Raw genomic sequence first — 23,834 nt, 5'->3', positions numbered from 1 at the left:
CTGGCTTCGGATCGGCGTGGTGCACCGGCCACAGCGCGCTTGCCTTTGGAGGGTGAACCAACAGCAAAGGAAGACCTTTCTCTCTGTCTCTCTCTCTCACTGTCCACTCTGCCTGTCAAAAAAAAAAAAAAAAAAAAAAAAGTTGAGGAATCTGCCAACACAGTGATCAGTTAAGTTTGCATCATGCCTGCATCATGACAGTTTCTACTGTCATCGAACAGCAAGTTATTGGTTGACATTTCTCATCTTCTGCTTGCTTTCCTTAAGTTATCTGATTGATCAGCATTTGAGATTATAACTTTGATTCTGCATAATTCGTATAATCAGTAATGTATGTTTTTGTTTTAATAGTATATATACGGCCTGCTTTAATTACTCAATAGAGTATTATATAATGTTGTATGTGAACTGTATCATTTACAGTGTACTGTAAAACCCTTGTAGAGATTTAGTCTCTAATTAACAAGATCCATAAAGAGAAAAATGAAGCGGAGGAAATCAAGGAAATAATACTGGAAAGTTTCTTTAGGATTTGAGTTCCAGATTTAAAAGACCTACATAGAGCCAAGCAGTCTAAGTGAAAAAAGTTCATATTAGACACATTATTGTTAAATTTTAAATACCAGAAATAGAGACTATCTCAAAAGCTTTGAGGATCATTTAGAAAGCATTAGAAATATGAATAGCATCTAAGTTCTTGCTAATAAATAATAAGAATAAAAGGTTGAAGATGGTAGAAGTTCTGCATTCAGCCTAAAATTGTCTCCAATCAGTCAGATGGTGGGGGAGCAGAAAACTTTATGACTCAAAAAAGAGCGTACTAACGAAAAACATTTCTTAGGCAATTACTAGAAGATACGCTCTAGCAAAACAAGGGAATATATCCAGAAAGGAAAAACAGGGACTTTCATGAACACAGAATTCACTCAGAAATAGGAAAATAAAGTCCCAGGATGACATGTGTGCCCAAAGCTAAAGAACTACCAGTCCTGTTTGAAGCAGGCAGACAGAGGAATTAAGAAAATTGAACTCATGGGTGGCTGTTGAAATATTTGGGAGTGGAAATTCAATAGATTCGTTAAAAACTAAACAGATTAGAAACAGGACCATTCATTAACATTGATTGATTAATGTAACCCAAAATTGTGATGTCACTTTGTTGGGGGGATTAAGAGAAGTGAAAAATAAGTGTGTGGGTACTACTAATATTGTAAACCTCTTCTACCGTGCAGGAGATGTGTAGGTAATAAATCTGTGAGAAGCAGTGTTAAGCATAATATTTGGAAATACCGTATTAAATACAGGCAAAAAGAATCAGAATTGTTGAGGGTGGAAACAGGAATAAGGATTTGAGGATAAGTAGGGCCAGAGATGAGCCATTTTTTAAAAATGTGGTATATATTTTGTTGATATGAAATGAAATTTGCCATCTAACAGCTTTTAAGTATGCAGTGCAGTGGCATTAAGTACATTCACGTCATTGTGTAACTGTCACCACTGTCTAGCTCTTGAACTTTTTCATCATCTCATGCTAAAATGCCATACTTAGGATATTTTTGTGACTGGCTTATTTCACTCACTGTTTTCATTAATATCCTTAAGGTTTGTTCGTATTGTGGCATGTGCTAGAATGTTATAAAAGCGGAATACTATTATTGTTATAAAAGTTGAATACTGTTTCTTTGTTTACACCACATATTGTTTATTGATTTATCCATCAATGGATACTTGGGTTCCACTGTTTCACTACTGTGAATAGTGCTGCTGTGAACATGTATGTACACATATCTGCTTGAGCATTTGCTTTCAATTCTTTTGAGTATATATACAAACTGAGATTGCTGTATCAGGTGGTAATTCAGTGTTTGAATTTTGAGGAACCATCATACTGTTTGTTACAGGAGCTGAACCTTTTTGCATTACCATTGCATGGCATTCTGTTTTCTCCATATCCTTACCAGCACTTGATAGTTTTTGCTTTGGTTTTGTTTTTAGTAATAGCCATCCTAAAAGCTGTGAAGTGATATTATTGTGGTTTTGGTTTGCATTTTCCTGATGATTGGTGATGTAGAGCATTTTGTTGTGCTTACTGGTTATTTATATTATCAGCTTTGGAGAAATGTCTAATCATGTCTTTTGCCCACTTATGAATCAAGTGGTTTGATGTTATTTTTGTTGTGTTTCATGACTTCTTTATATATTCTGGATATTAATCCCATATCTCATATATATTATTACAAGTATTTTCTCCCTTTGTGTGTGTGTTTTAAGATTTATTTATTTATTTGAAAGGTGGAGAGAGACAGAGAGCGAGCGAGCCTGCTTCCATCGGCTGGTTTACTCCCCAAATGGCTGCAACAGCTAGGGCTGGGCCATGCTGAAGCTAGGAGCCAGAAACTTTGATCCATTTTGAGTTAATTTTTGTAAATGGTGTTAGGTAAGGATCCACTTTCACACTTTCCATGTGAATATCTAGTTTTCCCAGGGTACTTTGCTGAAGACTCTCCTTTCCTCTACTGACTGCTCTTGGCACTGTTGTTGAAAATCATTTGACCACACATAAGAATGTTATTTTTGATCTCTTCCATTCTATTGGTTTATGTGTCTGACTTTAATGCTAGGACCACACTATTTTAATTACTGTAGCTTTGTAGAAAAGTTTTAAATTAGAAAGTGTACATTCTCCAACTGTTTTCTTTTTTTAAATTATGATTTTGACTCTTAAGATTCTTATGCATTTTGGATTGGATTTTTCTATTTTTGCCAGAAGCATTCTTGGGATTTTTTTTTTCCTTTTTTTAAGATGAATTTATTTATTTGAAAGGCAGAGTTAGAGAGTGGTCTTCCATCTGCTGGTTCACTCCCCAAATGGTCACAATGGCCCTGGCTGGGACAGGCTGAAGCCAGGAGCTGCTTCCAGGATTCCCATATGGATGAAGGGACCCAAGTACTTGGTGCCATCTTGCTCTGCTTTCCCTGGCACATTAATAGGGAACTGGATCAAACGTGGAGCAGCCGGGACATGAACCAGTGCTCACATGGGATGCTAGCATTGCAGGCGGCAGCTTAACCCACCTACGCCACAGTGCCAGCCCCATCTTGAGATCTTAATGGGAACTGCATTAAACAACAGATTGCCTTATATGGTATTGACATCTTAACAATATTAAGTGTTCTAATCCATGAGCAAGGAATGCCCTTCTACTTATTTATGTATTCATTAATTTCTTCAGCAATGCCTTGTAATTTCCAGTGTTTCAGTACTTCCTCTCCTTGGTTAATTCTTAAATACTTTGTTTGCTTTGATGCCACTGTAAGTCTGTTCCCATAATTTCATGTCTCATTATTCATTATCAGTGTATAGAAATGTAACTGATTTTTGCATGTTTTATAATATTTTTGATAAAAATAAATTTTGCATATTCTTCTTCACTGAATTTGTTTTTGTTTTTTTGGTGGATCATGTCATCTGCCAAAAGATTATTTTTACTTCCTATTTTTCTAATTTGGCATGACTTTTTTCTTACTTTATTGCTATCTTGAACATTAAATGCTATGCTGAATAGAAACCATCCATCTTGTTTTGTTTTTGACTTATAACATTGAGTGTCATGTTAGCTGAGTTTTTCATATATGTTTCTTAATTGTATTGGGTTTCTTTTCTTTTATTCGTGTTTTTTTTTTTTTTTAATCATGAATGGGTATTGAATTATTTTCAAATGCCTTTTTCTACCAGTGGAGGTGACTATGCGTTTTTTCCTTTCTTTCTGTTTAATAACGTTATCACATTCTCTCATATGTTGAACTATCCTTGTGTTTCCAGGAATGAATTCTACTGGATGCTTGTGTTTAGTCCTTTTAATGTGTTGCAGAATTCAATTTGTTGGTAATGTGTTAAGGATTTTACATCAGTGTTCATAAAGGATATTGGTTGTATTTGTAGTGTCTTTATCTGTGTGGTATCAGGGCAATGTTTGCCTCATAGAATATATTAGGAAATATTCTTTCCAAATTTTTGGAAGTTCAAGAATTATTATTAAGTCTTTAAATGTTTGCAAGAATTCACTATGAGTCATCAGGTTGAGAAGTTTTTTTGAGAAACAGAGAGCAGAGGCTTTCATATTCTGTTCACTCCCCAAATGCCCAGGAACCAGGAACACAATACAGCTCTCATATGAGGGTGGCAAGGATGCAGCTACTTTAGCTACCACCTGGTGCCTCTCAGGGTGCTTACCAGCCAGAATCTGGAATTGGGATTGGAACCAGAACTCAAACCCAGGCAATCTGATACAGGATGCAGGCATCCCAGCTGACACCTCAGCCACTATCTCAGATACCCCTGACTAGAGGTCTTATGTCTATTGAGATTTGCTATTTGAGCCTTTAAAAAAAATTAGCTTGTTTCATCTGATGTTAAAATTTACTCTCAGGGCCGGCACTGTGGCACAGTGGGTTAACGCCCTGGGCTTAACTGCCGGCATCCCATATGGGCACCGGTTCTAGTCCTGGCTGCTCCTCTTCCGATCCAGCTTTCTGCTATGGCCTGGGATAGCAGTAGAAGATGGCCCAAGTCCTTGGGCCCTGCACCCACGTGGGAGACCCGGAAGAAGCTCCTGGCTCCTGGCTTTGGATCGGTGCAACTCCAGCCATTGCGGCCATCTGGGGAGTGAGCCAGCAGATGGAAGACCTCTCTTTCTCTCTCTACTTCCCTCTCTAACTCTGTCTTTCAAATAAATAAAATAAATCTTTAAAAAAATATATCTACCCTCACTAACTTCTGAAAATTAATTGCATGGAATATAGCTTTTTCTGTCCTGTTCTATTTCAACCTATTAATGCCTTTGGATCTAATATGGATCTCTTGCATATAGTGTATAGTTGGATTGTGTTTTTTTTCATGTATATTCTACTAGTCTCTGACTTCTAATTAGAGAGCTTAATCCATTTACACATTTATATTACTTGATTTTTGCCCCCCTTTTTTTTAAAAGGTGAGTGGAAAAGCAAGGTTTATTGAAAGGCAAAGGAATAATTCACACTCAGATGGGAGTGCAGGGAGACTCATGAGAGAGAACTGTCCCTACCAATATGCTGGGGTCTTCCTCTGTAAGATAAGGTGTGGTGTTTGGGGCAAGGCATGACTGAATGTTCAGAGGAGATAGGGTTTGGCGTGGTGCTCCAGCACACATGGTGGTCTGCAAGAAGGTGTCATGGCATTGGATGTATGATGGAAAGTGAGGCTTAACTGTATGATGAGGAGTGGGCTCGGCAAGTCTTCATCCATATTGAAATAGCATGGGAGGTGATGGGATTTGGGTGGTGTATGCAGCTTGGGTGTTGAAGCTTATTAATTCCTTGCCACTCATAGCTACCTGCACACTCATATCTTTCTCCCTCTCCACCCCCAGAGATTTTTGTCCTTTAATCTTTTTTTTAAAAAAAGATTTTATTTATTTATTTGAGAGGTAGAGTTACAGACAGTGAGAGAGAGACAGAGAGAAAGGTCTTCCGTCCTCTGTTTCACTCCCCAAATGGCCACAACGGCTGGAGCTGCGCTGATCTGAAGCCAGGAGCCAGGAGCTTCGTCTGGTCTCCCATGTGGGTGCAGGGGCCCAAGGACTTGAGCCATTTTTTACTGCTTTCCCAGGCCATAGCAGAGAGCTGGATCAGAAGAGGAGCAGCCGGGACTAGAACCGGTGCCCATATGGGATGCTGGTGCCACAGGCAGAGGATTAACCTGCTGCACCACAGTGCCGGCCCCTGTCCTTTACTCTTTATGCGAGGTTAAGGCAGGAAGGTAGGTTTGTCTTCTGTAACTTCTTCATGCTGTATCAGATCGGTATTCCTTTCTAGCCAGAAAGGAAAATCCCTTGCCAACTGAGCTAGAGCTTTCATCTGAGGTGCTAGAGATTTACCGCCAGGTTGCAGTGGCTGGAGTCTCTGCATGACTTTCATTTTTGTATGGATATATTGAATTCTGGAAAAGATAATTTTGACAATCAGGATGAGTTTACATGGGTCTCAGGTTTCCTACTTGAAATTAAGAAGTTTTTGATCATTATTTGTTCAAAAAAATCTGTCTTTCTGGAATTCCCAGCATATATGTATTAGTCTACTTGGTGCTGTCCCATAGATCCATTAGACTTTTTACTTATTTAATAATTTTTCTCAGTTCCTCAGGCTTGTATTTGCCTTCCGTATTCCTGATTATTTTTTCTGCCTGCTCAGGTCTGCTTTTTGAAATCTTATAAAAAAAAAACTTATTTGTTATTTGTTGTAGTTATTATATTTTCCAGTTCCAGAATAATTTCTTTATTCTTTTATTGATTTTTCTCTTTATTGATATTTCTATTTTGCTCATACATCATATTCTTGAGATTAACCTTGTCTTTCTTTATCTTTTTGAGCATCTTTAAGGTAGTTGTTTTAGGCAGACCTAAATGGAATTCCAGGCTCCTGACTTTCACCTGGCCCAGGCCTGGTCCTTGTGGCCATTTGGGAAGTGAATCAGCAGATGGAATATCTGTCTGATTCTCCTCTCTCTCTATCTTTGTCTTTCAAATAAAATATGTAATAAAAAACTTTTTAAAGACAGTTTTAAAGTCTTGGTCTTGTAAATTTGCCATCTGTTCTTTCACAGAGATGTTTCTGTTGATTTCTTTTTTCTCCTTTCTGGTTTTGTATGCCTTGTGATTTTCTTTTTCCTTTTGATTGAAAACTGGAACTAGAATCTTGTGGCATGCTAATTCTGGAAGTCAGTTTCTTCCCCTACTCCAGGCTTTGCTGCTTTTTTTGGGGGGTGGGTTCATTTGTTTGGTTTTGTTTGTTTGTTTTTCTGTTGTAATATAGATGTGCTGGAGATCAGCTTACAGTGTAAATTTAAGTTCTTTACAGCCTGTGTTTTTCCCTGGGTATATAGGGTGACTTTCTAAGTTCCCTGATATGGAGTTCTATTCCAGTGTTTTCCGTCCTTAAATATCTTAGGCTGTGGATTTATTTGAAAGAGTTACAGAGAGAGGTAGAGACATAGAGAGAGGTCTTCCCTCTGCTGGTTCACTCCCCAGATGGCCGCAGTGCCGGAGCTGCGCCAGTCCAAAGCCAGGAGCCAGGAGCACAGTGCCGGCCCCTAGGCTATGGATTTTTAAATCCCTTAAAGCTCTGGGGGTTGCAACACTGGTGGCCTACTTCTTTGTCACTGTATCAGTGATCTGAAGCAGCAATTATCAATCAGAGCACATATTCATGATATTTATGATATTTGAAGGTCAAATCATATTGCCTGCCTTGGCTCCCCAAGCTGGATATAGACCATCATTCTAGGATACATCCATAGCTGACTGTTGTGGGGCTAGAGGCGAGGGGTGAGTAATGTACTAGAAGTCTGAGCTGAAGTTAGCCCCAACTAACTTCCATTTACTGTTCTTGGGAACTGGTAGCTTTGAATAGATACCACAGTTCCAAAAGAGTTGTAGCTGACAGATTTTGTTAGTACAATTATTGTCTAGGATGGGAGATGGATTCCTGGTACTTCTTTCTGTCACCTTTGACTAATTTTTTAATTGGAAACTTTTTATAGCATTTTTTTAAAGAATTATTTTATTTTTTTGAAAGACAGAGTCACAGAGAGAGGTAGAGCCAAAGAGAGAGAGAGATCTTCCATCCACTGGTTCACTCCCCAAATGACTGCAGTGGCCGGAGCTGAGCTGATCCAGAGCCAGGAGCTTTTTTCAGGTCTCCCATGTGGGTTCAGGGGCCTAAAGAATTGGGCCATCCTCTAGTGCTTTCCCAGGTCATAACAGAGAGCTGGATCAGAAGTGGAATAGCCGAGGGTCAAACCAGCGCCCATACGGGATGCTGGCGCTGCAGGCTGGGGTCTTAACCTGCACCACAGCACCAGCCCCTTTATAGCATTTGAAGTAAATATTAATATATTATTTTAACAGAAATAATTTTAAAATGCATTTTTGCAACTTATTTAAATATATTTCATAGGAACTGTTTGAAGAGAGTAAAAAACAATGTTAATTCAAAAATCTGTGAGTCATTAATGAATTTATATTTTTATACACTGAAATTACTTGAACTATGGTAGTTATATTGAAAGATTTATTTTATAGATTATCCAGATTTTGGTGATACTACCTGTCTGCTTTTGTCTTAATTTTTTTAGACTCTACTTTCTGTCTACGGAAAATGTTTCCCATTTCCCCTTGGAAAGTGCTATTTTCTTGCTTTTTTCCGCCTTTCTATTGTGTTAGACTTTTAAGACAATGAGCCAACTGTAGGCATGAAATCCTTGGGAGGAGAAAGGAGGAAGTGGGAGGGACAGCCATAGTGAATGTTTCCCTAAGTGATATCCAAGTTCTTTGAGAGAATGTAGTTAACCAACCCCCCTTTTTTTCTAAATGCTGTTTTATCTTCTTTTAAGTGGATTGTTTATTCTCCTATCAGTCTCAAATCATAAAGTTTAAACACCAAAGGAAACACACACAAAAAAGTATAATTTCATCAACTCTCAAAGCATAGGAAAATAATGTCAAAGAAGCCAGGGTTCTTGATTGCAAATGACACAAAGTGACTCTAATTAACCAGAAGTGGACTCTTTTGAAAAGTATTAGGTAGCCTATGGCTTGAGAACCTGGGAGATAGGTTAAAAGCTATGGGAAGTAGGATATGGCTAGGAGGTTGAAATAGGAGCAGTTAGGCTTACCACATTGCTGCTTGGGCACCCTCTTTACCTGGTGTTGCTTTCACTACAGGATACTGGTAACTGTGTTCATCTACTTTGAGCTTTTCTGACAATCTGTGAATAACCTCTTCGTGTTATGTACCTTGTCCTTTCTCATTCATTAGAGAGATCTAGTTCTTTTCAGGCCTCTACATGTGATGAGAGAAAAAGGAGGAAAGAAGTATCTGCTTCTAATCTCTTGAAATTAGAATGCAATTGAAATTAGAATCTCGCCAAATTAGAGTAATATTTGATTGCTCAACAGCTTAGAGGTGACAAATACCTTCCACAAATTTCTTCTACTTTACACCCCCTAATCCTTAGTCCTTCTTGCTAAAAATGTTTGTGATTAAAATTTTCATATATTCTTTTAGAAATTGCTTTCATTGCTTATACACTTTTATAAAAAGTAAAGGGAGCACACTTCACACTGTTTACCTTTTTTCCATTTAATGTATTTTAGGAGTCTTCCTTGTTGTCATGGGCACCTATCTGATATTTTATTTTTGGTTTTGGATGGATGTAATTAGTTACTACCTGACAAGATGATTACTAAAGAAAATATGGTATTTCTGATAACACATAATCAAATACTTAGGCTACCATTTGAAAGATAAAATGATAGGTTCAAGGCACCTTTTAATGGTACATTGTTTAATAATTAAAAAAAATCTTTATGTGATCTTTTATTGGTTACCTTTTACTCTGTTTTATGACGTAATAAACAGCCTCTGATGATGGATGTATAAGCTGTCTCCAATTTTATGCCATTCAAAATAGTCTTCTAATAACAGCTTCATATATGTATCTTGGTGTTCTTTTACTCACATAGGTGAATTCTTTGCAATGGATTTGCTAGGTCCATTGGGTCCATGATTTAAATTTTTGCCTTCAAAATGGTGTTTTATACTAGCATCAAAATGTTTAAGAGTACTTCCTCCATCCTTCACAACCTTGACTAACTAAATATTATTGCAATTTGTAAAATTGGTACCTTGTGATTTCATTACATTTCTTCTTTTTTTTTTTTTAATTTATTTTATTTATTTGAAAGACATCCACTGGTTCATTCCCAAATGGCCACAATGGCTGGAACTGAGCTGATCTGAAGCCAGGAGCTTCTTCCTGGTCTCCCACAGGGGTGCAAGGGGCCCAAGGATTTGGGCCATCCTCCGCTGCTTCCCCAGGCACATTAGCAGACAGCTGGATCAGAAATAGAGCAGCTCGGACTCGAACGGGTCCCCAAATGGGATGCCAGCACTGCAGGCCGGGGCTTAACTCGCTGTGTCACAGCGCCAGCCTCATTGCATTTCTTTAGTTGTGAGTTTAAGCAACTTTTAGGTGTTTATTGGTCTTACATATTTTTTTGAAGGTATATATATGTTTATTGACTCCATGTTTAACTTAATTTTCTTTTAGGTGTTTTTTTTTTTTTTTTTTTTTTTGATAGGCAGAGTGGACAGTGAGAGAGAGAGACAGAGAGAAAGGTCTTCCTTTGCCGTTGGTTCACCCTCCAATGGCCGCTGGTGCGCTGTGGCTGGCACACCGCGCTGATCCAAAGCCAGGAGCCAGGTGCTTCTTCTGGTCTCCCATGGGGGTGCAGGGCCCAAGCACTTGGGCCATCCTCCACTGCATTCCTGGGCCATAGCAGAGAGCTGGACTGGAAGAGGGGCAACCAGGACAGAATCCGGCACCCCGACCAGGACTTGAACCTGGTATGCCGGCGCTGCAGGCAGAGGATTAGCCTATTGAACCGCAGCTCTGGCCTAGTTTGTTTTTTCTTAATGATTTTTGTGAACACTATAAAAATAAATAAGCTAATATGTTCTTTCTTGAGACAATCTTTGAATGTCCTGCCGTTTTTTGCCATTTGAATTTTGTAACTATAAAATTCAGATTAGGTGGTGAGAGTAAAGAGCTTGATGGGGTAACTTTGGCTTGAATTACTGATTGTTGACTTATCTGCCTTAGATGTATAATTACTATTAAATATTTTAGTTAATTGCAATTAAGAAATATTCTGTAAGAAATAGTCCTGTTTAAGTTAGGAACTAGAAAGTACTTTTAATCCAAAAAAAAAAAAAAAAAAAAAAAGTCCTGATGTCCTTAAAGGAATATTCTCTTAGAGAAGATGAAAGTGAAAAGGGAATTTAATAGTTCCTGCTTTCTGCTTTTTTCTCTGTCTCGAACAATATATAGCTGTCTAAGCTGTAGGATTCCAATTGTTTTTTTGTTCTTTTTGGTCTGAAATTCTTCTCTCCCCCAAGCCTTTTGTTTTTATCATTGCTGTGTTCCTGTATATATGCTGTTTTGTATTCATCTGTGATTATTTCTCCCCTTTTTGGCAGTTATAGGTATTAAGTCTGAAAGATACATCTCAATTTTTGGGTAAATTCTCTGCACCTATGTTGGTTATTTATGAAATTTTATTTTCTTTGTCTTTTTAAAACTAAAGTTATTTTATTTTTTTGTATAGAATTTTAGTTTATAAAGCTTCTTCATAGTCTTTCCTTTTAGATTGAGTCATGAATTTATAGACTGTTATTTAAATGAAGCTTTTGAAATCTGTTGTTTTACTGATCAGTATCATATCTGACTTTGCCAGTATTTCCTTCCTTGTCTGATGTGAACTCTAAAATTATATGAATACTTTCTCCCTGCTTCCTGGCATTTCCACTCAAACTTGTTCCTCATTCTTGCTTAGAAATATGTTCAGAGTTGTAGTTTCCTTCTTTATTCTTATTCTAATAGTAAAAGCAAATTATTCAAGTTTATTTGTTAGAAAATAATTTGTTAGAAAGCTGCATACAGTTGGAAATATTTTAAGTAGGTATTTTGTCAGTTGTGGAGTCCCCAATTTTTGTAGTTTTTTCCCTCTGTTCCAGTTTTATGCTTTATTCCAAGAATATACCTGTTTTTATTACCTGACTAGGAGGCACATGTTCTAGTAGATTTTTTTCATAGATACTTTTTTTTTCAATCTCTGCTATGTAATATGGTAGCCTAACCTGAAGTAGCTATTTATGATTATATTTAAGTTAATTATAATATTGTAAATTTAGTCATTCATTTGTACTAGCTATATTTCAGATGATCAGTAACCTAAGATGGGGCTAGTGACTACTGCACGGCACAAGTATAGAACAGTCTCATTATTGAAGAAATATTGGTTCTGTTGCTCAGTGTTTTTCTAGACAGTGCTATTCTTCTCATGCTAAAAAAACTCTACTTCCTGAAGGTGATATATACCTCCTATTTTTTAAGGTAAGCTGCATTTTTTTAAAGAAAGCTTTTTTAAATAAATATAAATTTCATAGGTACAACTTTTGGATTACAGCGATCTTTCCCCCCATACCTGCCCTCCCACCTCCTACTACCTCTCCCATCCCATTCTTCATTAAGATTCATTTTTAATTATCTCTAGATACAGAAGATCAACTCTATACTAAGTAAAGCTTTCAACAGTTTGCACGCACAAACACAAACTATAAAGTACTGTTTGAAGACTAGTTTTACTGTTAATTCTCATAGTACAACTCATTAAGGACAGAGGTCCTACATGGGGAGCAAGTGCACAGTGACTCCTATTGATGATTTAACAATTGACACTCTTATTTATGATGTCAGGGATCACCTGAGGCTCTTGTCATGAGCTGCCAAGGCTGTGGAAGCTTCTTGAGTCCACAGACTCTGTTAGTATTTAGACAGGGCCATAATCAAAGTGGAAATTCTCTCCTCCCTTCAGAGAAAGGTACTTCCTTCTTTGATGGCCCCTTCTTTCCACTGGGATCTCACTCACAGAGATCTTTCATTTACGTCATTTTTTGCCACAGTGTCTTGGCTTTCCATGCCTGAAATGCTCTCATAGGCATTTTAGCCAGTTCCAAATGCCTTAAGGGCTGATTCTGAGGCCAGAGTGCTGTTTAGGGCATTTGTGATTCTATGAGTCTGGGTAAGCTGCATTTTAAAATTGATATTTAAAAATCAGAGGCTATTCATGTTACCGTTAAAAACAACTTAATCGAGGTAGTTTATATGCAACAAAATGTATGTTGCCCATTTTAAGTGTACAGTTAAAAGATTTTTGATATTAATATACACAGCCTTCTTTTCAATACCACTACAATCAAGATTTAGAACATTTGTATTAGAAAAAGTTTCCTCATACCCATTCGCAGTCCACAAATCTGGTCCTAGGCCATCTTTAATCTTCTTTTTATCACTGTAGATGAGTTTTACCTAATCTAGAATTTTATGTAAATACGATAATGCAGTATGTACTTTTTTTGTGTCTGGCTTCTTTCTATTAGCAAATTTACTCCTGTTCTTTCTGGTATCAGTATAGTAGTCCCTTGCTATCCATGGGGGCTTGGTTTTAGGACCCCTTACAGACAGCAAGATCTATGGATGCTCAGCTCAGGTCTCTTAAAGTGGCATATAGTTTTACACAATTCTCTCGTATACTTTAAATCATCGCTTAGATTATTGACAGTATCTTCTACAATGTAAATGTTATATAAGTAGTTCTGTATTGTTTAGGGAATAATGGTACATGCTCAATACAGATGCAATTTTTATTAATTTATTTGAATGGTAGAGAGAGCAAGCTCCCACTGGTTTATTCCCCAGATGGCTTTCATAGCTGAGGCCAGAGCATGAGCCAGGAATGTAATCCTGGTCTCCCACAAAGGTGGTGGAAACTCAATTATTTAGGCCAATACTGCTGCCACTCAAGGTCTGCATTAGCAGGAAGCTGGAGTCAGAAGCTATGAATCAAAGCCAGAAACTCCAGTGTGCAGCCCAGGCATCATGTTAGGTTAACAAATGATACTAGAGTAACATGGTAAAAGAATGAAACTTGACTGATACTTTTCATCATATACAATAATTAAAATCACTTGTATAGGCATAAAAAAAGTAAGATTAAAACTGTAAAGCTTAGAGATAAAAAGACAGGAGAAAAAAGTACGTACAAAATTAACCCTAGAGGCCGGCGCCGCAGCTCACTAGGCTAATCCTCCACCTTGCGGCGCCGGCACACCAGGTTCTAGTCCCGGTCGGGGCGCCGGATTCTGTCCCGGTTGCCCCTCTTCCAGGCCAGCTCTCTGCTGTGGCCCGGGAAGGCAGTGGAGGATGGCCCAAGTACTTGGGCCCTGCACCCCATGGGAGACCAGGAGAAGCACCTGGCTCCTGCCTTCGGATCAGCGCGGTGCGCCGGCCACAGCGCGCTGACCAGAGCGGCCATTGGAGGGTGAACCAGCGGCAAAGGAAGACCTTTCTCTCTGTCTCTCTCTCTCTCACTGTCCGTTCTGCCTGTCAGAAAAAACAAAAAACAAAAAACAAAAAACAAAACAAAACAAACAAAAAAAAAACCATAGAAGAAAAGAATGGACACATTGGACTTCATCAACATTAAAAACTACTCTTTGAAAGATACAATTAAGAAAAAAAAAGCAAGCACAGTCTTGGGAGAAAATATTTATGATACATGTGTCTGACAAAGTACTTGAATCTATGGTATATAATAAAGATGGTCTTACAGCTTCATAATGACAAGATAATCCTATAAGAAAGTGCAAAAGATGTAAATAGAAACTTTATAAAAGAAGACATATAGTCAATGAGTATATGAAAAGATGTTTAAAATGAGTCATCAAGGGAAATGAAATTTAAGACACAATCAGATGTTGTTTCATATTTAATGAAATGGCTAAATCTTAAAGGGTTAACAAGGGTTGGCAAAGATGTAGATCAACTGGAATTATCATGCATATTGATAAAAGTACAAAATGATACTTCAAAGAAATGTTTGGCTGAATTTCTTCAGCAAGTTGTAAGTAATTTCCTCCATTGCTTTATTTCCTTTCATTTTTATACTTAGAGACAATAGATTTTCTTGCATACTTGGAGTAATTTTTAGTGGAATTATATAATGCTGTTAACTTTGATATTCTGTTTCATGTGAGGTAATGCAGGAGAAAGCAGTACTGTGCAAGTAAGCATTACAAGTACATTTTCACCAAGATAGTTAGTTACTACTTTTCTTGTATTGAATAAATATGTAACTGATAATTTAAACAATCTGAAACTGATCAGGAGACAGCAGTTAAAGGTTAGAATGTTTGGAGATCACCTGTTATATATATATTTTTTAATTTATTTTTTTATTTTTTGACAGGCAGAGTGGATAGTGAGAGAGAGAGAGAGACAGAAAGGTCTTCCTTTTGCCGGTGGTTCACCCTCCAATGGCCGCCGCGGCCAGCGTGCCGCAGCCGGTGCACCGCGCTGATCCGAAGGCAGGAGCCAGGTACTTCTCCTGGTCTCCCATGGGGTGCAGGGCCCAAGCACTTGGGCCATCCTTCACTGCCTTCCCGGGCCACAGCAGAGAGCTGGCCTGGGAGAGGGGCAACCGGGACAGAATCCGGCGCTACGACCGGGACTAGAACTTGGTGTGCTGGCGCCGCAAGGTGGAGGATTAGCCTAGTGAGCCGCGGTGCCGGCCACCTGTTATATTTTCAAAAAAGATCCAGTTAAATGTAGTACTAACAGTAGTAGTGCACATAGTTACACTAGTTTCTAAGAGAAAATGTCGATTATTTATTTATTTATTTTTTTGACAGGCAGAGTAGATAGTGAGAGAGAGAGACAGAGAGAAAGGTCTTCCTTTTGCCGTTGGTTCACCCTCCAATGGCTGCCACGGCTGGCGCGCTGTGGCTGGTGCACCGCGCTGATCCGAAGGCAGGAGCCAGGTACTTATCCTGGTCTCCCATGGGGTGCAGGGCCCAAGCACTTGGGCCATCCTCCACTGCCTTCCCGGGCCACAGCAGAGAGCTGGCCTGGAAGAGGGGCAACCAGGACAGAATCCGGCGCCCCCACCGGGACTAGAACCCGCTGTGCCGGCGCCCCTAGGTGGAGGATTAGCCTATTGAGCCGAGGCGCCGGCCTGAAAATGTCGATTAAACGTGAATACAGCATGGGAAATATATATGATTACCAAATAATGAGTAAGCTACCGAAAAATGTAGCAAATAAGTAATTATTTTGCTTTTTCAGATGCTAATTTTTCTTTCCCACATTTTTAGGATTAGTGGGAGTTATCCAATATTCTTAGGCTGTTTTATAAATGGGATACCTTAAAATAAAAGTTGGTTCTCCACCGGGTTTCTCAAGTTTCTAGGAGCATTCTTGATTGTGATTGTCAATAGGTGGAGTTTTTTTTGTTGTTGTTGTTAACCACTGTTGTCTACAAAAGTGCTTGTCATATGACAGATGCTTAATAAATATTTGCTGAACAGATTTTTGGAGAATAAAATTTGTCATACCTTTCCTATGTAGTCTCCAGTCTTCTGTTGAGAGTATCCTGTAGATTTTTCTACTGTACTTTTGCAGTCTAGAATTTCTTCTTTTCATAATCTGTATATTTTTTTCGAAACGTTTCATCTTTTCACTCTTAGTAGTTATTTTTTCTTTATATCCTGTATGTATTTATAATAGCTGCTTTTAAAGTCATTGTCTAGTAATTGTGTTATCTGATTCATCTTGGAGTCTGATTTTACTGACTTATACGTTTCTCTTTTTTTTTCCCCCTTGGTTATTGGTCATGTTTTCCTGCTTTACCTATCTAGTCAATTTTACTTATATGTTGAATGTTATAAGGAACGTGGATTGTTATTTTCATTAAATGTGTCAGGTTTCATTTTGGCAAGCATTTAAATTTTTTTTGTCAGTGTCAGATTTATTGAGTGCCAATGGTGTGCATGATCCTATATTAGACACGTTGAAATTTAGGCACCAAACAGCCACAAGGCGCCCAGTCTCAGGTGCCTTATGATCTAATTAGTATAATACAGAGCAGAAGTGGTAGACAAGTACATGGCAAGCAAGTATTTAAATTAATGGTAGATCTGGTATAGTCAGACTTTGTGTTCTTTTTGTAGGGTGTGGTCCTTACTGCTAAGACTTGGCTTTTCTGTAGTCTAAGCTAAATGTCTGGGGTGCTTAGTGAGGTCTCTCCACTCTGGCTGGATCAGAATTCCAGCTTCTCCCAGTAATGTACTACCTTTGGTGTCCTCTCCGTTATGCTTTCAGATCCTGAACATACATAGCCCAACCCTTAGCCAGAGACCTGAGGTGAAATCCATCAAACTTCTTGACTCACGTCCTGGGAATCCACTCTTCCCTAGGACCCTGTTTGACAAACTGAAGCTGCCTTAGCAACTCAGAACTCTAATCTGCCTCTTCAGTGAAAACCTTTTCTGCATAGGAGTTGTATTTCTTTTTGCTGCATTAGAAAAGAGCCTTCAGGCTTGCATTTATGAAGGAACCACCTCATGTTTCTTTTTCCTTAAGGATCATGGCCTACCTCTAACAACTGTAGTTTGATATAAAATGGTATCATTTCTGTCATTGACAGAGTTACAAGTACTGCTTTTATACTGTGTCATTTTTTTTAAAATTCAAATTCATGGACTGTTTTTCTCTTCATCTCACACATATTTCTAGACTTTTCTTCTCCATACCTCCTTTTTCCATTATTTACAGTGTAAGTTTTGTTATAACATTATTGAGTTTTTGTGTGATTATAAACTAGGAAATGTAATCCATTGTTGAGTGATATGGGATATTGTCTCTCCTTTTCCTGCACATTTTGTTTTCCCTGGAATTACAGTTGTGTCTTTCATTTTACTTTTTTAGCTATCTATGTTCTTCATTTTAATTTGTTGACAAACATGCCCCTAATTCTGTAAATCTCTGAACATGCTGAGCACATCTTCAGGAGCCTTATCATCTGCCCTAATCTAGATTAATTATTCTCTAGGCTTGCTATAAATGGCTGTTCGCTTGAGATACCCCTTCACCATCATTATGAAGATTCTCTTTTCTTTCCCTGTAAGTTGGATTCTTCAGTAACTGGCATCTGTCATCTTCTTTCTTGGATTCACATTCTTGTGTTGTCGGAGCACCATCTCCTAATAACTTCCTGAGAAAGCGTACAGGAAGCAAAATTATTTGAGATTTTGCCTGTTTTGAAATGCCTTTACTGTATGCTCTCACTTGACGTATAGAATGTCCTGGTATAGAATTTTAGACTGGAGAATTTTTCCTCCATTGTTTTTCAGCTGCTAGTGTTGCCTTTAAAAGGGGGTATTGGTATTTCTTCTCAGGTAGCTTTTACAGTCTTCTGTTTGCCTCTTTGCGATTCAGAACCTTCACAGACACACATGCCTCTAGTTTGGGCCTGCTTCTATCAGTTTTGCTGAGTATTCATGCACCTTTTCAGTTTGAAAAGTCTTTCAGTTTGGGATATTTTTATTGAATTGTACCTGTAATTTCTTACTATTCTTTCTTTTTTGGGACACATAATTATATGTTCAACTGCTTGAACTCTTTTTTTGTCTTTTTTTTTTTTTAAGATTTGTTTGTTAATTTATTTGAAAGAGAGAGAGGAGAGAGAGAGAGAGATCCTCCATCCACTGGTATCACTCCCCAAATGGCCAAAAAGGCAAGGGCTGGACCAAGCCCAGCCAGGAGTGAGGAGCTTCGTCCAGGTCTTTTACTTAGGTGCAGAAACCCAAGCACTTTGGCCATCTGCTGCTTTACAGACACATTGGCAGGGAGCCTGATCGGAAGTAGAGAAGCTGGGACTTGAACTAGCCTCCACATGGGATACTGGTGCTGCAAAAGGCAGCGTAACCCACTGTGCCACAGCACTGGTCCCTAGTCTTCTGTTTTTCATTTGACTTTTTATTCTGTTTATTCTGATAAATTCAGTTTATTCTGATAGTTTTTTGTTTTTTAAAAAAGTTCTGGTTGCTTATAACTTTGTTGCAAATCTGTATGAAGTTGGTATATATGTGCGATAAATGCTAATGTTGGTTTTTAAAGAAGGTATTTCTTAATTCTCAGTCTTATGTTAGGCTTAAAACAAGATTCTGAAAATGTTCATTCTATTGAAAAGCTTTGGCTTTACTTCAGATTGTATAAATCTGTGTAATGTAGTAATTATTGAAGAAGGACATAAGTACTAGTTTAAACCCATTGAGGGACTACTCATTTGGGTTACTTGGTTTCTCTCAGTATTACTGTAATTTCAAATGTTAGCTGATTTTTGTTAATGGTGGCTTTTTGTTTGTTTGTTTTTGTTTTAAGGTTTTTGGATTCAAAGCATAAAAACCATTACAAGATATACAATCTGTAAGTATATTTTCCTATTTGTATGCTTGCAAATATCTTCTAAAATAATTATTAAGTGAAAGTTATTTCCTTATTAGAGTAAGGTAAAGATACATTTTAAGAGAATTGTATTTTTTAAACAATTAGTTCAAGAAGTCTGAGAGCATTGTTAGATCATTTAGAAAGTGTAGTGATGAGGTAAAACAATGTTGGCACAGACTCATGTTACTTGATCTGCTTTAAATGACTTGGCCTCCAGCCCATCTTTGAGCTGGTAATCGTGTGGTAATTTGAAGTGTAATTCACTGCAGAGCTCTGTTAAAACAGCATTAGTGACATCTGCCATGGAAGTATTATACAGAGTAAATATAATTTTATTTATCTTTTTTCTCTAGGTCAACTGAAACAGCTATGAGAGTATTATCTAACTGTGTATAACAAATAAGTTCTCTAAAATTATTGAATTGGATGATTTCTCTTGTTTGGGGCAGGGCTTTTTTGCCCACCTGATAGAGCTAGTTGACCTTATCTTTTTTTTTTTTGACACTGGCAATATAAATTGAAAAAGAAAAAGAAAGGAAATACTTTACCATTTTTGCCCTTTTAAACTGTTTTTCCTTCCCAAAATACTGACTGTATTCTAATTTTTTTTTAAAAATGGTGCATAAGATATGTTCTTTTTCTACTGGTCTTTGTTTTTCCAGGAAGTATCTATAAATTTACAATAGGAAAATTTTCTTTATGTTAAATTACATCTACTGATACACTCTTGCAATTTTTCTGCAGAGTTTAATTTATCAAATGTTAAGAGCAAAATTTTCTTCTGGCCCCAGTGGTCATTTAAATTTCAACCAAAAAAGGTGAAAGATTCTCTCTGCCTTCTTGACTTGTGTGGTATTCTTTTTCAATCTTTAATTTAGTGATACTTCTCTTCTGATAAGACCGCAGAAGTGCTCAGAGTATTTCTAGTGAGCTTTCATGGATTTCCTCAGATTCACAAAGGAGCAATCATTTTGTTGTGTGCTTACCTCATGCTATACATAAAATGTGGAGGGAGGGTGCTAAAGGATGAATAAGACAAAATTCCAGTCCTAGAATAGTTTATAGTCTTATATGAAAGGTAGAGAAAATATTACAGAAGTCTTGTAAAGAAGAAAGCAATGAAAAGAACAGGAGACATAATGATAAAATCCAATAGGAAAGTTTTCATAAAAGAAGGCATATTTGATGTGGTGGGGTTAGGAGTGGGAGTGGAATAGAGACATGAAAAAAATTGGTGAAAGTTTCACTGTAGGTCTCTGAGGAGAGGAATGATGTAACTGATGGAAGGGATAGTAAGCAACTTGTTGGCATACTAGTACTTAGAAATACGGCAGGATTGTGGTGTATGCGTGGGGTGAAGTGGGAGGTGTTGCTGTGGTAAGAGGTAACAAGATAGAAGAAAGTGAGAGATGCTTGAGGTCAGGTGATCCCAACTTAAAAATAATCTGTGCTTTCAGGGGTCTTCCTCTTTTCCTGAGTAACTTCTCCTTCAGTGAATCTTGTTGCAGATGCCATAGTGAGTCTTTGGAAGAAAATAAAAACTACAAAGCTTTGAACTTTCTGAACAATGGGATTCAGAAGTTGAGTTAAAAAAAAAGAAGGTCAAGGACTGTCAGAAGTTTAAATCCATTCAGAAATTGAAATCTATTAAACCTTTTTTTAAAGATTTATTTTATTTATTTGAAGGACAGAGTTACAGAGTGAGCTAGAAACAGAGAGGTCTTCCATCCGCTAGTTCACTCCCCAGATGGCCACAATGGCTCCAGGCACTTCAGGCCAGGGCTTTTACCCACTGCGGCATAGTGCGGGGCCTCCAAATCCATTAAATTTAAAGGCATTTTGCAGGCTTCTACTCTCAGAATTAGAGATTTGGAGTCCCAGAAAGGTGGTTGAGAGACACTGAAGACAAATTCTGCCTTTGTCAAAGTTTTATTCCGCTTTAACATATCCAAAGAAAGGGAAGGAAATTCTTTTCATTCCTGTATGTAGTGGCTTCCTGCTTCCAGAACTGAACTCTTAGGCTTGTACTAGCAGTATTGTAGATCATTTATATTGTTTTGGTTAAAGTTGTCATAAGAGGATAGCCTGGGAACTGCCTGCATGTTTTTGTATTTCCACACATAGGGTTCCCAAGTTAATGAATTATTTATTAGTTGAGAGAAGCTTTTTTTTTTTTTTTTTTGAGAATAGATTTTAAACTATGTTTAATTCCCCTTCCCCACGTGGAATCATAGACTTTCAGAACTGGAAAATATCTGAAGATCATTTAGTCCAACCTTCTCATTTTACAGATGGGGAATCTGAGGCCTAGAGAAGTTAAGTGAGTTGAACAAGGTCATACAGGTACATATAGTAGCAGATCATCCACTGTTTTTACCAACATTCCCTTTATGTTTTGTTTTGTTTGTTTATTTGTTTCAACCTCCCCAACTTTGTTTCACTTCAAAAGTTTCTGGAACTATCAAATTTTAGCATATTTCAATTTCTGATGTCACTTTACCATCTATTTTCTTTCCATCCTATTTAAATATCTGGTTCTGGGTAAGTCTAGCAAGCATCAGGTATCTGTATTTTATATCTTTTATTTTTAGGATAGAAATATATACAATATGTATGTCTTTGCAAGCATATATAAATTTGAAGATCTTAAAGTACTGAACTATGCATACCCATATTTATTAGTATGTTAAACTTTTTATAGCATTTTTGAGATATAGAGTCCTTCATGCTGACTTTCTAATAATTAACTGCATCTGTTTATATCTCTGTAGTTTGTACAGGCATTTATTAAGTTATTTTAGGAAAGAATAAAACTTATAATATTGACTACATTCAGGCATACTGATACTTTGTTAAATTAATCTTTTTTTTTTTTTTTTTTTTTTTGGTGCAATTGATTTTCATTTTTGTTTCTTCCTTAGTATAATCTATATTCTTACAGGGTTGGGGACGAAGGAGAGATAAGGACTAAAGACATGTATAGTTTCTGCCTTGTGAGAAACTTAAGTGTTCACTGGAAACTAACTTTTTAAATGTTTATTGTATTTCACTGTATATTCTGTTTAACACACTCCATAATTTTGTGATCAGCCTTTGGGTATTATGAATTTTATGTATTAAATTTTCTTTTGAAAGATAGGCATAACTTCATTGAAGAAAGAAGTCATTCTGTGGCAAGTCTCACTTCTCTGAAAGTTTTTCCTGTCAATCTTATCCCTTCATTCTCTACTACTCTTTCATAAAAACTCTCTTTCAATGGATCTTCGTTTATCTTGTCTTATATAACCCTTATGAAGTAATGATAAAAAAGTAATGATGTATTTTGAGTTTATTTAAATGGTTAAATCCTATTTGCCATTTGTGTATCTTTAATTTTAGTTTATTGAGGACTGTATCACATATATATCGCAAAAAGTTTAAAGGAAACTGATTTCGTGTAGGTAGTGCATATATCTGAGAAAACTTTAATTAAGAAGACATTCTTTATCTTTTTACTGTAACAGCCTCTTCACTGAGCGCTGTCATCAGTAGTAGTTCCAGCAAACTGTCACATACTTACCTGTAAAGATTTTTGTAACTTTTTTCTTATTTTTATCACTGTTTGGTGGTTCCATCTTTTGTGAAAAATACTGCTCTTATAGGAAGTCAATCAAATTGACTAAAATGTATTACTGCTTTTGTATTTAAAACTGTTTTGTATTTTTTAGTACAAATGGAAGTTTGAAGCAGTGGTAGAAAAAGTTAGACTTTTGTAATCAGACACTGAGCTTGAGTTTGACTCTCCATTTACATGTTATGATTTGGGGGGAAGTTGTTTAGTGCTCTTCTAAATCTTAGCTTTCTCATGTAAAATGAGGATAATATTATATATGATCACATGGTTCACATGGTTGTGAGCTTGAAGCAGAAAATATAGAAATTACTTTCTTTGTAATTTGAATGCATCTAGTAGACACTTAGTAACTATTATTTCCACTCTCCCCTCTGTATATTCATCTTAAAATTTTTGAGCACCATTTTTAAACCAAAACATTTTGAGATCCTGAGAAAATATGGAAAGTTTGGAGAAATAAAGCTGTCCAAAGCTATGTTTATTTTCTCTTGTGCTGTCATGAGACCAACATCTTAGAATTATTTCTTAGTCCTATATTCCATCCACCTTCTAATCCATATTCTGTTATGGATTCTTCATTATTGATCTTGTCTTCACTTTAATCTGTACCAAAGAAAAGTATAAAAATGACAACTTTCTTGGTCAGTCCCCTTTTTCTTGCCTATCACATTTTTCATATCAGTGAGTATGAAATTATTTATCCAGGATGCCTATACATGCATTTGTCATTACTAAATAAATTTTCTTTCTACCAAACTCAATATAATAAATTAAAGCAAGGAGGAAAAGCTTAACTTGTTTTGAGTGGTAATATGAAAGTTGATTTATTTCAGGTCTCACCAGTTAGAAACCAGTGAACTGCAGTTTGCTTATAATTAACTCAGTGTTTGTGAATTTGATTTTGGAATTCTTTGAAGTAAAGGAACCATATAGATGTTTTTAGGATTCCTAAATATATAATACAGGTGTACAGTCACTTGAAATTCTTTGGGCCAGTTGTGTTTCACTATTCAGCTTTTCAATTTTCAAATGTTTGACCCTTTAAGTGTATTGATTAAAGACTATGCAATCTCATACTCTCAGATCACATTCTACTGTAGTTGAGCCTGTCATAAACTTAAAATGTTAGATGTTTTGAAATTGTAGGTTAAGGAGTAGTAAACCTTTATTCTAAAATGTTAAGGTTACATTTAAAATAATTTTTTGAAAATCTGATTTGGATGATACTTGGATTTTCCAGGATGGTGCTGATCACACTGACATAGGCTCTCTCTCAGA

At 37.0% G+C, this 23,834-nt stretch overlaps 1 protein-coding gene across 19 annotated transcripts in view; it reads left to right on the top strand.

Moving 5' to 3' along the window:
- The window catches only part of PTEN (phosphatase and tensin homolog), a 153,746-nt gene that overhangs the window by 89,562 nt on the left and 40,350 nt on the right, over positions 1 to 23,834 (top strand). For 15 of the 19 annotated variants that reach the window (XM_070057650.1, XM_008270133.4, XM_008270132.4 and 12 more), the window contains one exon: positions 18,878 to 18,922. The exons of 1 other annotated variant lie outside the window; for it this stretch is intronic. In XM_070057650.1, the coding sequence (XP_069913751.1) occupies positions 18,878 to 18,922 (45 nt within the window). Of the gene's footprint in view, positions 1 to 11,824; positions 11,993 to 14,906; positions 15,036 to 18,877; positions 18,923 to 19,358; positions 21,287 to 23,834 lie in introns of those variants that run through there. 3 more of the 19 variants (XM_070057651.1, XM_070057652.1, XM_070057664.1) reach the window with 3 other exon arrangements.

This window comes from Oryctolagus cuniculus, chromosome 15 (assembly GCF_964237555.1).
Source record: "Oryctolagus cuniculus chromosome 15, mOryCun1.1, whole genome shotgun sequence".
Lineage (NCBI taxonomy): Eukaryota > Metazoa > Chordata > Mammalia > Lagomorpha > Leporidae > Oryctolagus > Oryctolagus cuniculus.
Note: the sequence above shows the minus strand (reverse complement) of the source record. Positions and strands in the feature narration are given on the sequence as shown.